This window comes from Gigantopelta aegis, chromosome 7 (genome assembly GCF_016097555.1).
Source record: "Gigantopelta aegis isolate Gae_Host chromosome 7, Gae_host_genome, whole genome shotgun sequence".
NCBI lineage: Eukaryota > Metazoa > Mollusca > Gastropoda > Neomphalida > Peltospiridae > Gigantopelta > Gigantopelta aegis.
Window position 1 is genome coordinate 33,297,921 of NC_054705.1, and position 15,888 is coordinate 33,313,808.

General features: G+C 38.0%; 1 protein-coding gene across 1 annotated transcript in view; it reads left to right on the plus strand.

Annotated features, from left to right (window-relative positions):
• LOC121376986 (calmodulin-beta-like) overlaps positions 1 to 15,888 on the plus strand; it is a 65,996-nt gene that overhangs the window by 23,774 nt on the left and 26,334 nt on the right. Inside the window, exon 2 of the mRNA XM_041504805.1 lies at positions 3,485 to 3,653. Coding sequence (XP_041360739.1) covers positions 3,569 to 3,653 — 85 coding nt within the window. The 5' untranslated portion in view covers positions 3,485 to 3,568. The remainder of the gene's footprint in view (positions 1 to 3,484; positions 3,654 to 15,888) is intronic.

The following is a 15,888-nucleotide window of genomic DNA, read 5'->3' on the forward strand; positions in this document are numbered from 1 at the left end:
AGATGTTATCGACTAACAGACTTTTTAACGAATGTAATTGCATATCAAATATATTTTTTCTGCATAAAATATTAGTGGCTGTATATTAAACGTGTTTCTGATCGTTCTAATATTTGTACTAGGTTAAATTTCATTTTATTTCCTAAAATATATTTTTTTCGACAAAATCCAGTTTGGGCTTCTTACAAATATTAAGACGATCAGAAGCACATTGAATATACAGACACTGATATTCTAAACAAGAAAATATATTTAGTATGTAAGTTTAATCATAGAAGTATTTTATTAGTCGGAAACATCTTACAATGCAGCAAACTCGGGAATGTCCCTTTAAGGCAAACAAAAAGTCGTTCTGTGATCAGACCAAAGATCATTTTTGGTAAAAGCATGGCTTGTACAGAAGAGGCGGCTATATATTTACTGTTATGTCTTCCTCGTCTGCCTTACCGGCCTCGGTGGCGTCGTGGTTAGGCCATCGGTCTACAGGCTTGTAGGTACTGGGTTCGGATCCCAGTCGAGGCATGTGATTTTTAATCCAGATACCGACTCCAAACCCAGAGTGAGTGCTCCGCAAGGCTCAATGGGTAGGTGTAAACCATCCCTTGCTGCTAATCGGAAGAGTAGCCCATATAGTGGCGACAGCGGGTTTCCTCTCAAAATATGTGTGGTCCTTAACCATATGTCTGACGCCATATAACCGTAAATAAAATGTGTTGAGTGCGTCGTTAAATAAAACATTTCTTTCTTTTTTCCTCGTCTGCCTTGGTCCCTTCTCTTTAGTTATGTTTCATCTTCATTTGCCTTGGTACCATCAATGTTTTTCATCACATTCTCCATATAGCCAAGGAAACACAATATCATAGTGCGTTACAATATTATTATTTGGAGCGGCGCAGCATTATTTCTGGTATAGAAGACGCTGTTGTAGCTAACGAGGGGAAATTTGAAGGGAAAAAAAGAGGTCAAAATCAACGCGCGTGCTGGTTAGTGTGTGCGTGTGTGTGTGTTGTGTGTGTGCGTGCGTGTGTTGTGTGTGTCTGTGTGTGTGTGTTGTGTGTGTGTGTGCGTGCGTGTGTGTTGTGTGTGTGTCTGTGTGTGTGTGTGTGTATAAATGATAAAATAAAACAAGTGTACAGTATATATGTATTTAAAAACAATTTTAAGAAATAATATGTTTCAATCATTAATCGTGATCTACCAGTGCACAACGACTGATAAACAAAGACCGTGGTATATATATATATATATATATATATATATATATATATATAATTTCTTGCTCTACCAGTGCACCACGACTGGTATATTAAAGACCGTGGTATATGCTATTCTGTCTGTGAGGTGGTGCATACTAATTATTCCTTGCTACTAATGGAAAAATGTAGCGGGTTTCCTTTCTAAGACTATATGTTAAAATTACCAAATGTTTGACATTCAATAGCTGATGAATAATAAATCAATGTGCTCTAGTTGTGTCGTTAAAACAAAACGAACAAACTTTAACTTTAATACGATATGTCAAATTACCAAATGTTTGACATCCAATAGCTGATGATTAATAAATCAACGTGCTCTAGTGGTGTCGTAAAACAAATCAAATAAATTTTAACTCTAAGACTATATTATGTCAAATTAACAAATGTTTGACATCCAATGGCTGATGACTAATAACTCAATGTGCCCAAGTGGTATTGTTGAGCGAAAAACCTAACTTTAATTGACTACCAGTAACACGTTCAACTTTTGACTGCGCTATGGATTGATAGTCTTGGTTCCAATCAACATTTACTATTTGTGTGAGTCCATATTTCTTTCAGTCAGTATATCTAACATCTAAATGTTTTATCGTTAATATGACCATGTCAGCTTTTGACATCTTACAGTGGAGAAAAACTCAGTGCATTCCCTTGAAAGATTATTCTTATTTCTGTAAATCGTTTTACGTCAAGGGTGATATACAATATGTTACGTAACGCCTTTTACTGTTTTATGCCACCCACTTCTGCATAACGTTGTCATTGATCGAAGTGTTCCGAGCAGGTGCACGAGTACTACCGGTAATAGTCGAGACATTCCGATCGACTAATACCCCTCCCATCACCACCACCCTCCCAAACCCTACCCTCCCATCCACCACACACACCCGTCCCGCGCACACACACCCCTCACCTTTGGGAAAGTGAAGGATAAAGAGGGCAATAGAGCGAATTATTTTCGCAACCGACCTAATCTTTTGGATAATATTAAAGCATCCTTCATATTATGTCGACCCAGATTTAAGCGGTAAAGTGGCTTCAGTACGGTGTAAATCCATGAAATACGTGTGGTCGATATATCATCCATCTTACGTCGCTTGTGTTATTTGATTTATTGTATTGAGTAACAATGTATTGCCGACACAAACCTGCCGGGCCCTATCTTGATCAGCGATTACACAATAATCAAATCGCTAGCTTTTAACGCGTTCACTATATCGGACACAAATGATGATTTTATCGACAGCTGTTTCCTTACCCCCCGCTGCATGGCATGAATTATGTTGTCTACGTTGGGATCAGGAAACATCGATAAGAAGTGGACTTTCATTATGACATTTATTTATTTATTTCTCCTTTCTTGTGAATTAAAAAAAAATACATAAAGAATTCGTCACGAGTATTTTTTAATATGGAAAATATCAACCGAGCCTATGTTAATCGGTATTTGTCCCCACCCCCTCCACACACACACACACACACACACACACACACTCCCGACTTACGACCGGTGCGCTCAGATTAATAACTATTCGGTCGTAGGAGTTGTATACGACGAGAATCGAGTTGTAAGAGAGCTCAGACTAGCAACTGGACAGTCGTAGAAGTCGTGAGATCGGTGAGTTGATCAACTACGTCGTGGCAGTTGGTAGTCTGACGCTAGCATTATTTGGTTCAGTTTCGGATCATTTGTTCTGAAAATTATCTGCATAAGTTTTTTCTGACTTTTGATTACTTTGCTTGTTTCTGTCGAAAAGATTTCACATGATAACGAAATTCCTGGAAACAGCTTCATCGATATGATAGGTATTTCTCACGACAATCTTCGGCTATTTTCGTTGACGTCGCTAAGGGTGATTGGGCTATTTCTCGCCCCAGCCAGTGCACCACGACTGGTACACCAAAGGCCGTGGTATGTGCTATCCTGTATGGGATTGTGCATATAAAAGATCCCATGCTGCTAATCGAAAAGAGTAGCCCATGAAGTGGCGACAGCGGGTTTCTTCTCTATATATATGTGTGGTCCTTAACCATATGTCCGACGCCATATAACCGTAAATAAAATGTGTTGAGTGCGTCGTTAAATAAAACACTTCCCTCCTTCTTTTTAACTATAAGAAGTTACGGATTTAACCCTTTTACTTATTGTTGTGTATAACAAATATATATTTAACTTCTTGGATTAAAATTTAATCGTGGTTTGCCTCTTTTGTGTTTACCACTTTCAGTCGTCAAAAACGAAAAGTAAAAAGTTCATCCGACTGAGCCCCAAGTCGAAGAAGAAGCACTCCAAGTCCAAGGAGAGTAAAACGATGCGAGAGATGGAGGGGCAGGCAGAGTGCAGACCACGTCTCAACCAACACCTCTCCAACGGATTTAACGAGATAGACAGGCATGGTGAGTCCAATTTGTTTTTGTTTTTCCCGTTCCAACATGACTGGGGTATCAAAGACCATGGTATGTGCTTCCTGACTGTGGGAAAAGTGCATATAAAACGGGTTTCCTTTAAGATTACTAGTCAGATATGGTGTGTCCAAACACTTGTTTTTTCCGTTCCAACCAGTGTCCACACTACTAGGATATCAAAAGCTGTGGTATGTGTTTCCTGCCCATCAGGCAGTCCAATTTGTTTTTGCTTTTCCCGTTCCAACCAGTGCCTCCAGTACTAGGATATCAAAGGCCATGTGATCTGCTCTTAAGAAAGTGGACATACAGCGGGTTTTCTTAAAGACGACTTATCAAACAGTTTTAACATGGTGAGTCCAAACACATTTAGTTTTTTCCCGTTCCAACCAGTGCCCATATGACTGGGATATTAAAAGCCGTGGTATGTGCTTCCTGCCTGTGGAAAAAGTGCATATGAAGCGGGTTTCCTTTAAGACTACTTAAACAAAATAGAGTGATTCCAAAATGTTTTAGTTTTCCCCGTTCCAACCAGTGTCAACATAAGTGGGATATCAAAGACTGTGGTATGTGCTTCCTGTGGGATTTAGCCCAGTCGGTAGAATGCTTGCCTGAGGTGTTTGGGTTTTAGAATCGAAACCCATCGGTGGACCCAGTGGATTTTTCTAATAAACTAGTGCCACATGACTGGTAAACCAAAGGCCGTGGTATGTACTGTCCTGTTTTTGTGGGGAAAACATTTAAAAGATTTCTTGTTACTGTACTAATGAAAAAAAAAGTAGCGGATTTCTTCTGAAGACTACGTGTCAAATGTTTTCAGCATACAATAGCCAATGATTAACAAATCAATGTACTGTTGTGGTATTGTTAAAGGCATATTGTCACAGACCACTGACCTGTTACAGGGCCTAACAAAATATCACTTAAATATATATATATATATATATATATATATATATATATATATATATATATATATTTGATTTGTCCCTAAATGTACTTTATTCAACCATCTACGTAACCATGATGTTTTGTAAAAAATAATTGAATTATGGCAATGGTCCATAATTCAAAAACAAACATTACTGAGAGGGTTGACATGGATTTTACTCCATCATGGTGTAGTTAAAGTGATGCAATAGCGAGATTTGGTCTGTAAAAATTAATGTAATTTTGATTTATTATTCATTAAAAGAGAAATAAGGTTCTTAAATCTGTGACAGTAGGCCTTAGCCTTTAAACAAAACAAACGTTAACTTTAAGTACAGCAACCATGCAATGTAATTTAATTTAGTTTTAAAAATTAATAATACATGTAATCAATAAATAAGTCCCATAAGCGCGTGCAGTCAGACATCTTGGGTCCTTACCATATGCCTGACGTCATACAACCGTAAATAAAATGTGTTGAGTTCGTCGTTAAATAAAACATTTCTTTCTTTAATCAGACGTCTTGGGGCTTTTTTCATTTAATCTAAAAACAAAAGCACAAAAAAACCCACCTTTTAATATCTTTTTATAAAAATAATATTGTTTAAAAAATAACTAATATGATTGCAGGGAATCGCTGATAGCGATTTCGCTAACATGTCGAAATTATATTTTGGCGTGTAACGGGTTTGATTAAAAATGGCGGGAAGGTGGATGTCTTGCCTGGTGTTATTGAGAAAATGGTAGCATGCCCCCGGGTTTTCAGACAGATCTATCGACAGGTTGCTGTTACGAAGAAAGCGGTCGGCAAGCTCAAACAGACAGGGCAACTGATGCAAACAATCCAGTTTGCTTAATTTCTTCTAGACTTTGACGAACAGGCCGGGCCGGATGCGTGCCATTGCACGTTCCGCGTCCACGTTTTGGCCCGGTCTTTTGGCGAACAGTAATTTGGTATCTTGCGGTTAAATAATATATGTATATATTTTTTAGAAAAGGGCTCAGTTCACTGCTAGTATTATTTGGCATTTGTTTATTTGTTTTGTTTGTTTGGGAGTTGGGGGTTGTTTGGGGTTCTTGTTTTTTCTTATTGTTGTTATTTTTTTGGAGGGGGGTGGGGGCTTGCTGTTTTTGTTTGTTGGGTTTGTTTTGTTTGTGGGAGGATGTTTTTGTTTGTTTTTGGTGTTCTTTTACACAGTCTCCTATAATATGTCAAATTACCCCCAGTACCTCGTGTGTTAATAGTGGGCGGAACGTAGCCCAGTGGTAAAAGCGTTCGCTTGATGCGCGGTCGGTCTAGGGTCGATCCCCGTCGGTGGACCCATTCGCCTATTTCTCGTTCCAGCCAGAGCTTCACAACTGGTGTAACAAAGGCCATGGTATGTACTATCCTGTCTGTGGGATGGTGCATATAAAAGATTCCTTGCTGCTAATCGAAAAATTAGTAGCCCTTGAATTGGCGACAGCGGGTTTCCTCTCTCAATATATGTGTGGTCCTTAACCATATATGTCTGACGCCATATAACCGTAAATAAAATGTGTTGAGTGCGTCGTTAAATAAAACATTTCCGTCGTCGTTTGCTGGAAGATTATAAACGTTTGATAGGAAACCTACATTTACGCATAATTCGTATCATCTATCAGACCTTATTGTTTCTTTCATTTCTGTTTTTTCTTTTTTTTTTTCTTCTTTTTTTTCACTTGACTTTCAAAGGATTTGATGTGAACAGGAGGATGGACCAAACGCAAAAATATCTCTTTTTTCACGTAATTCACTTGTATTGGACAAACAACACGTGGTTTGAAAACTATCTCTCGGCGTGATGGCAACGATTACAAATCGATTCTGTCCGCCCATGTCCCTGAAATGTTTGAAGAAGAAAAAAGAAGAAGAAACATAATTGGAAAACAAGTGAGAAGTGTGTTAAATATTGTCAATGAGAGAGAAATCTTTTAACGATGCCATCATGGCGCTGGCGTTCTTGATGTTTTGTCAACATCGATAAATCAGTTGGAGACGGGATGTTTTAAATCGAAAGGGTATTGCAAAGAATCGATTTAAGGACAAAAGAGCCAACAGAAGGTCTGTGATCTGTGTTGGTGTAATATATGTATTTCAAACATATCAAAAAGAATAAAAGTAAAGGGCAGAGAAGAACCGAAAGCGAAAGAAATGGAACAAACAAACAAAACAAAGAAAAAGGTTACAGCAATATTATTAAAAGAATAGAAATTTTCTCTTTAATGACAAATCAGCGCAGATTTAAACTACGGCTGAAAAGAAATGAAAAAGAAAGAAATCAAACCGGAAAAGGTTAAGGCAAGATCATTAAAAGAATACAAAGTCTTCTTTTAAGAGGAAGAGAAATGGGGGAAAATATATATGGAAGGAAGGGAAATGTATGGTTAAGGAAAGAAAAGGAAAATGTCAAGGAAGGAAAGAAAATGAATATAATTTGTTTTAATGACACACCAGGACAGTTTTAAACTACGGCTGTTTAGTATGACATATGGTTATTTCAACACATTTTAAACTACGGTTGCTTGGTATAACATATGGTTATTTCAACACATTTTTAAACTACGGTTGCTTGGTATGACATATGGTTATTTCAACACATTTTTAAACTACGGTTATTTCAACACATTTTAAACTACGGTTGCTTGGTATAACATATGGTTATTTCAACACATTTTTAAACTACGGTTGTTTGGTATAACATATGGTTATTTCAACACATTTTTAAACTACGGTTGTTTGGTATAACATATGGTTATTTCAACACATTTTAAACTACGGTTGCTTGGTATAACATATGGTTATTTCAACACATTTTTAAACTACGGTTGCTTGGTATGACATATGGTTATTTCAACACATTTTTAAACTACGGTTGTTTGGTATAACATATGGTTATTTCAACACATTTTTAAACTACGGTTGTTTGGTATAACATATGGTTATTTCAACACATTTTTAAACTACGGTTGTTTGGTATAACATATGGTTATTTCAACACATTTTTAAACTACGGTTGTTTGGTATAACATATGGTTATTTCAACACATTTTTAAACTACGGTTGTTTGGTATAACATATGGTTATTTCAACACATTTTAAACTACGGTTGTTTGGTATAACATATGGTTATTTCAACACATTTTAAACTACGGTTGCTTGGTATAACATATGGTTATTTCAACACATTTTTAAACTACGGTTGTTTGGTATCACTTCAAGGCTCGAAATTCATTTTTTTGATTGGGAGGCAATCTTTGCTTTTCAAATTTTAATTGGGAGGCAAATGTTTGAATTTGAGAAGCAGTTCTAGAGCACAGGTATTGCTGTTATTTTACACTTATTTTATTAAATCTATACAAAATAAAGAGTCCAAAGAAATTATGTACCTGGTTTATATGTTTGTTACCCTGAGACAGTGACAGATTTTTCGTCGCATTCAAATTCTAACCAGTTTGCGTGTGTACTTGCCCATTTCTCGACAGTAGCTTTTTTGGCCACCGCGGCCATGATTGTAATAAGTTCTAAAGTAGCTTGGTCGATGGTAAGTCTCTAAAATTGTAGTCGTTTTTGAAAGTCGCGACACTCGGAACTTCTCGGCTGATTCCATCGATAAATAAGCGTAAGTTCAACCAGTAGTTGTTTCCTAACGTTGGCTAGACTAGTTTTTACGCTACATGTTAAACCGAATGACCAGTCCGAGAACCAGTCCAAATAGCTCAGGACGTTTGCAATACTCGCTGTCGCTGAACTCGGATTTGAAAAACCGTAATCGGCCGATGTGATCCGAATGAGTTTCGAGAATGTTGTTGGTAGATAATTGGCCTCAGATTACAGTTATCTTCCCATTTGGTTGTCCAAAATCCGGAAGTTTCACCGCGCAAGTAGTCTGCTGTTTGACTGTGATTATTTCATGGCAGACAGCTATGAAGTGGCAACTGTTTGACTGAAGTGACAGGGGATAGCATGTAGTTTGTAAACATGTGTAACTTGTTGACATTGGAGACTTGTTTGTGGTAATTCCGGCCCATGCAAAAGTAGTGCTTTTTGTGTAAAATGGGTGTACTCCGGCCTGGTTTAGAGGGTGTGTCTGTTTAAACCAATATGCTGGGAGAAAGAGCTGGACAACAGGGGTTGTCCTTTTCAGGGTATGTGTCCCCCATGCAGGCAAAGGTACATACAAAACTTCACGGGCCTGCTGATATTAATAAAAATGTTATAGCCACTAAGGCTATATAGAAACATATAGCGAAATTAATTGTGGTCTGAGGCCCTGCCATTATTGGTGTGCGCACCAATGTAACATGGCCGCGTCTACGATGTCGATACAAATATAGCAATGTTTTAAATATTTTAAGTTCTTCATTTGAAATGCGGAAAACGCGCGACAAACGCGAATTCTGGGATATACCGGAAACAAATTTTAGAAACCAGATGGAAAGCAAAACCTGCTTGTGAAACGGTTTTTTGGAAAGCATTTTGTGCGCTTTGAGCGGCAATTGCCGCCTGCCGCCTGCCAAATTCGCCTGCCTTGCACTTGGTAAAGAGAGAGAAATTATTGGATATCAAGCATTCAGTAATTCTGACAAAATTATTCAGAAGTTTGTTTTGTTTAACAACACCACTAGAGCACATTGATTTATTAAGCGTCGCTTATTGGATGTCAACCATTTCGTAGTTTTGACGTGTAGTCTTAGAGAGAAAACCCGCTACATGTTTCCATTAGTAGCAAGGGATCTTTTATATGCACCATCTCACAGACAGGATAGCATATACTACGGCCTTTGATATACCAGTCGTGGTACACTGGCTGGAACGAGAAATAGCCAAATGCTATTATTATTATTATTATTATATGTGTCGTCCCACCGACAGGACAGCACATACCACGTGTTTTGATATGCTATTACTGGGACATCGACGAAGATCAATCGTAGACCGACTACACATCAGGTGAACGCTTTACCTCTGGCCTACGTCCCGCCCTCACTTTTTCAAACTACGGCTGTTTGGTATAACATATGGTTGTTTAACTCCTGTTTGGGAGACCGGCCTCGGTGGCGTCGTGGTTAGGCCATCGGTCTACAGGCTGGTAGGTACTGGGTTCGGATCCCAGTCGAGGCATGGGATTTTTAATCCAGATACCGACTCCAAACCCTGAGCGAGTGCTCCGCAAGGCTCAATGAGTAGGTGTAAACCACTTGCACCGACCAGTGATCCATAACTGGTTCAACAAAGGCCATGGTTTGTGCAAATAAAAGATCCCTGGCTGCTAATCGGAAAGAGTAGTCCATGTAGTGGCGACAGCGGGTTTCCTCTTAAAATGTGTGTGGTCCTTAACCATATGTCTGACGCCATATAACTGTAAATAAAATGTGTTGAGTGCGTCGTTAAATAAAACGTTTCTTTCTTTCCTGTTTGAGAGAGAAAGACGGAAAACTCGCTGTCGTCATATAGAACGTTTTTACAAAAGGAGAGAAAAGGGGAGACATAAAAGATCAATGAATGCTTTAAGAAAGAAAACGAAAATGTCAAGGAACGACAAAAATGAATATAATTTTGTTTAACGAAACCTCAGCAAATTTTAAAACTACAACTGTTTGGTGTGTACGATGTGGTTATTTCAACACATTTTTAGCCTACGGCTCTTGGTTGAGAGAGAAAGATGAAAAACTCGCTGTCGTCATATAGAATATTAAAAAAGGAGAGAAAAGTGGTGGAATAAAAGAAAGGATAATGAATGGTTTAGGGAAGAAAGGAAAATGTCACGGAACGAAAAAAAAAAAAATACAACCTACGGCTATTTTGGTGTTTAACATATGGTTATTTCAACACATTTTAAGGTTTACCTTAACACTTGGTAAAGAGAAAGAGAAAAAAAGTATTGGATATCAAGCATTCAGTAATTCTGACAAAATTATTCAGAAGTTTGTTTTGTTTAACGACACCGCTAGAGCACATTGATTTATTAATCATCGGCTATTGGATGTCAAACATATGGTCATTTTGAAACAGTCATAGAGAGGAAACCCGTTAAATTTTCCCATTAATTGTAAGTGATCTTTTATATGTACCATCCCACAGACAGGATAGCACATACCACGGTTTTTGATAGGCCTATACCAGTATTTTAGCACTGTCTGGAACGAAACAAATTATTCAGAGGAAACTCGCTACATTTTTTCCATTTTATATATGCACCTGCCCATTGACAGGACAACACACAACACGGTTTTTAATATACCAGTCGTGGGGCACTGGTAAGGAGGGGAATAAATCAAATGGGTCCGCCGAGGAGGTTCGATCCTACGGCCCAAGCAAATCAGGCGATCGCTCTACCAACTGAGCTACATCCCGCCCCTGTAGGTTACACACCACCGTTAATTACTTCATGCAGTTCAATACAATTTCTGTCAGAATATATTTTGTGAAAAATACAACACTATCGACCACGAATGTTTTCAGTTAACAGCCCCTATGCCTGACCACCGTCCTGCGTTACTGTTATACAAGTGGCACCATATCACTTGCACAGTTGTTATCAAGTTAGTACTACATATAACTAGTAGCTTCAAACTAGTGGGTTATTTAAATACTACAGAGGTCATCCTTCGTGTATTCATCAAAGAAAGATTTCAAAAGGCACATTGATTGCAAACATATTTTATTGTACAAAGAACAAAAGAATTGGGTACAAGTTTGACAACTTACGAGGCCCTCTTCTATATTCATACAATATACTTGGCGACCTATATTACATAGCTGTAAATATAAACTACATGTATACATTCAAGGATAACCAGTGGAAGGAAATGTATTGTCTACAAAAGAATGTGAAGGAAAGAAGAAAAAAATATGATACAAAAGATTACACAAATAGTACATCACATGCAAAAAGCACATCAGAATTGTGTAGTATTTTGTTTTTATGAGGAACTATTTCCTAAACCGGACTATATTAAGCTGCTACAACATTTCATTTCAACTTATTTTCGTGCTTATATCCAATTAAGGTTCAAGAACGCTGTCCTGGGCTGTCTGTTCAGGATGGTGGGTTAGTTGTAAGTTGGTTAGTGGTTAGTGAGAGAGAAGAGGGTGTAGTGGCCTTACACCTACCCATTGAACCCTTAAGAACTCTCTCTGGGTTGGAGCTGGTATTGGGCGTCGAACTCTGTACCTACCAGCCTGTAGTCCGATGGCTTAACCACTGCGCCACCGAGGACGGTTGCTACAAAAAGTAACTATACGACAAAATGGTAGTGTGTTGTCTTTACATACAAACGTTTTGCAGTGTTAGTACATATAGCAATACTCTATGCACAGTGTCTTGGAGAGTGTGTGTGGTGGGGGGAGGGGGGTGCTAGCGCCAGACGTTAAATGACCCCAATCGTACCACTCCAGTCAGACGCGTACATCAAAGAGCTCCGTTTTCATTGGTCACTAACACACCACAAACATGACGCGCCTTTAATAACTCCTCAGATGAAGAGAGTCTGATGGGACCGCTGAAGCAAGGCTAATATGTCGGGGACGCGTGGGATTTTTATGAAGTTTAATATCTGGCAGCTGTCTGTAATACGCCCTCTTGATCGAGTAACGCCGGAATTATCCGAACGCTTCATATTGAAATAAACGCTTATTAGGGATTTAAGATGGAACCAAAGCTGAAATCATAATTGGGCGAATTTGGTCAGGAAAGCTGAAGCCAGATTAAAGTTTCATTTGAGAAAAACCAATAAAAGAAATGTAACAAAATTAAGCGTCTTTAAAGAATTGTTTACTGAATATAAAAAAAAAACCCCGCAAAGTTGGGGTTTTTTGGTTTGTTTTTTGTTTTTGTTTTTTTAGCTGTTACAATAAAACAAATTGTTGTTTTGGTGGTAGTGGTGGTGTTGTTGTTTTTTTTTTTTTTGTTTTTTTTTTTATTAAAGACGGTATTAACACCTATTGGAATTGAGGAGAATTACAGGTAGTACTAAACCAAATAACGTCCGGCTGGGTCAAAGTTCGAGGTGCACCGTACTTTCGATAGAGACGTTAACACCACAAGCCCTGTGATTGGTGAAAAATGTTATTGTGTTGGATGTAAAAAATAAATAAAAAAAATACTAAAATTTGGTGCGGAACTAGAGTAGTCATAGACTATCCGTTATATCTGAAATGAGCAGCGTGACCTCTAATGTTTTTCTGATTCACTTAAGGGTAAGGGGTGGTAGTTGGTATCTATATCCCGCATACTTCGTGGTGTTTACGTCGATTGATACGTTGCAGGTAAGTGTTTTCGCGTATGGGATTTGATTTGGTCGTATACACCCTACAGGTTAATATATACTGTTTATCAAAACAAAGAAGTTTGTTTTGTTTAACGACACCATTAGAGCACATTGATTTATTAATCATCGGCTATTGGATGTCAAACATATGGTAATTTTGACACAGTCATAGAGGAAACCCGCTACATTTGTTTTCCCATTAATAGCAAGGGATCTTTTATATGCACCATCCCACAGACAGGATACCACATACCACGGCCTTTGATATACCATACCGGTTATAATTTCATCCAGGATTGAGCGTTTACAATCAAGTCAACGTATTCTAATTATATATTAATGGCCTGTGACTCAGCATTGTTCGACAAATGTTCGAGAAATTCACTATAGCCCTCACAGAAGCCTTGGCTAGTGCTTTAAGTATTTTAGTAATACAGTTGATCAGTTTCACTACACTAGACCAAAAATTCACTAGCCGGAGCTGATGGCTAGTGGGTTTTTCGAACCCTGCTTTGAGCATATACATGCATGTGATTATATATATACATATCTATAGATAGATATAAATAGATAGATAGATAGATACAAATATACATATATATATATATATATAGCGAAACATTTGCTGGCTGAACTTGAGGAAGTTATCACGGTATTGTTATCACCTACACAATAAAGATAGTGTGGGGTAAATACGACACTTATGTAACCGTTTATTGTAGACCATAGGGGTAATCAAATAAGATACCCAAAGCTCGTAATAGGAAGAAAGATATGGCCTGCTGTTATTATTATATTTATTTAATATCAGGGCCGTACCCTGATCAAAATCCAGTGGGGGGGGGGGGGGGGGGGGGGCACTGCTTTTTATAAAAAAAAAATGAAACACTATACAAATTAAACTCTAAGATGTGTATGCTATTTTCTGGAGTAAAAAAGAAAAGAAAAAAGTGAGATTCTCAGGGGAGGGGCAACTAAAACAAAACAGAATCACGAGTTAAATAGCAGATGAAATAATTAAAGGATATTAAGTGAACCTCCATTTCTTATCATGTTTATTGCCCGATTAAAATAGTATTCAGTTGTGAATAAAAATTATTTCACGAGGTACATAAACATGATACAAAATGGTAGCAAGTTTAATATCCTATTATTACCCATAATCGATCTTAATTTATAATCACTCAACTCGTTTGGTTGACCTTCAAGTAAGCTTGTAGTGTACCAAGATATTTCAGGGCCGTACCCTGATCAAAATCCTAGGGTGGTGGCGTGGGCACTACTTTGTATAAATAAACGAAACACTGTACAAATTAAACCCTGAAATGTGTATGCTATTTTTATGGAGTAAAACAAAAAGTGAGATTCTCAGGGGGCAACTGCCGTCTGCCTACCCTGGAGGGTACGGCCCTGTATTTTAACCATATGGGTAGTACTCATATATACACCTCTCATGAAAAAATGACCTGCGATTGTATTGGTCATTTTAGTAAACGAAGTTCTATTTCAACTGCTAGGGCTAAAATGCGGACTGCTTTTCGCTTTCCGCAGGCCGCTATTTTATTGACAGCAACAATACAGAAGAAACAAATATGAAAAACAAACTATGAAAAAACGGTAAACAAATAAATAGGACAGCGTAAACTAAAACAACAAAAGCAAATAAAAACAATACTAAATCAGTGCAATGGAATAAATGTCTTAGTCTAAAGCCACGTTAACACTGCTAACTGCATATACCGTTAAACATGTGCGTACGTTATACGGTGAAACCCCATTTAAACCGGACACCCTAAGGACCAAGTAAAATGTCCGGTATATAGAGGTATCTGGTTTAGAGAGGTTAAGTTCTGTAACAAATTTTTTAAAAAGGACCGTAAAAAATGTCCGGATACGGGGGGGGGGGGTGATTCCGGTTTACAGAGGGTCCGGTTTTGATAGGTTTCACTGTATATGTGTTTACCTGTGGAAGCTTAACCACACTATCTTACTTCTGTTTACAACACGCCCATTTAGGTTTATTTTTGGGTCATAGACTTACTCAGATATTACTGCAACAGGTAAAAAAATAAACAATTATCGTTATTACTGCCTTGATGATAACGTGTCAAAACATCGTTTCCACGCGTGTGCCCTGCACGGTTATCGCCAAATGTTCGCCCGGCATTTTCTAATCGTGTAATTGTTTTGGAAACTAGAACTTTTTTTCCCCCTCTCAGAAGACTGCGGTGCGCTGCCGATATTGGTGGAAGTTGCTATTCAGTGCATTCCAAAAGATTGTCCTGCGTTGGAAACTGTATCTTACATGAAACAATTCAAGTTTCTTTTACGTCTTGTTTTCAAACATGAAACAAAGCATTTTTCTCCTTTTCTTTTTTACCCACTTGTTTGTTTATTCTTTACTTTTCATTTTTTATAGAGTTTTTTCCTGTTGTTCAGGAAAATAAAACAGATAAAGGTTGTGTATTTTTGTGGAGAATCCAGCCCATTTTAAAGAGCAGGTGGGGTTTTTTTGTGGGTTTTTTTTTTTTTTTTTTTTTTGGGGGGGGGGGGTGGGGGGGGGGTGGCTTTTGTAGTTTTTTTGCTTTGCTTTGCTTTTTGTGTGGGTTTTTGTGTTGTTGGTTGTTGTTTTTTGTGTGGGTTTTTTTTTTGGGGGGGGGGGTGGGGGGAGGTCAAAAGAGTATACCAGTCGTGAAAAAAGACATACCATTTATATCACAACTCGTTGTTTGAAAACCTATCAAACTCGCTTTCGCTCGTTAGATACATTTTAAAACAACTCGTTGTCAGATAAATGGTAGATAAATGGTATCTAACGGCCACCCATGTATTATTCTCTATTTAACAGAGGAAACCCGCTAGTATCAGTCCATGGCCTATTGTCGAATGAATGAAGGAATGGAATGCCTGAATGAATGAATGCAAGAATGAATGAAAGCATGGTGAAGAATGAATGATTATGAATGCAAGTTTAACGCACCACCACCACACGAACAAGACATCGGCT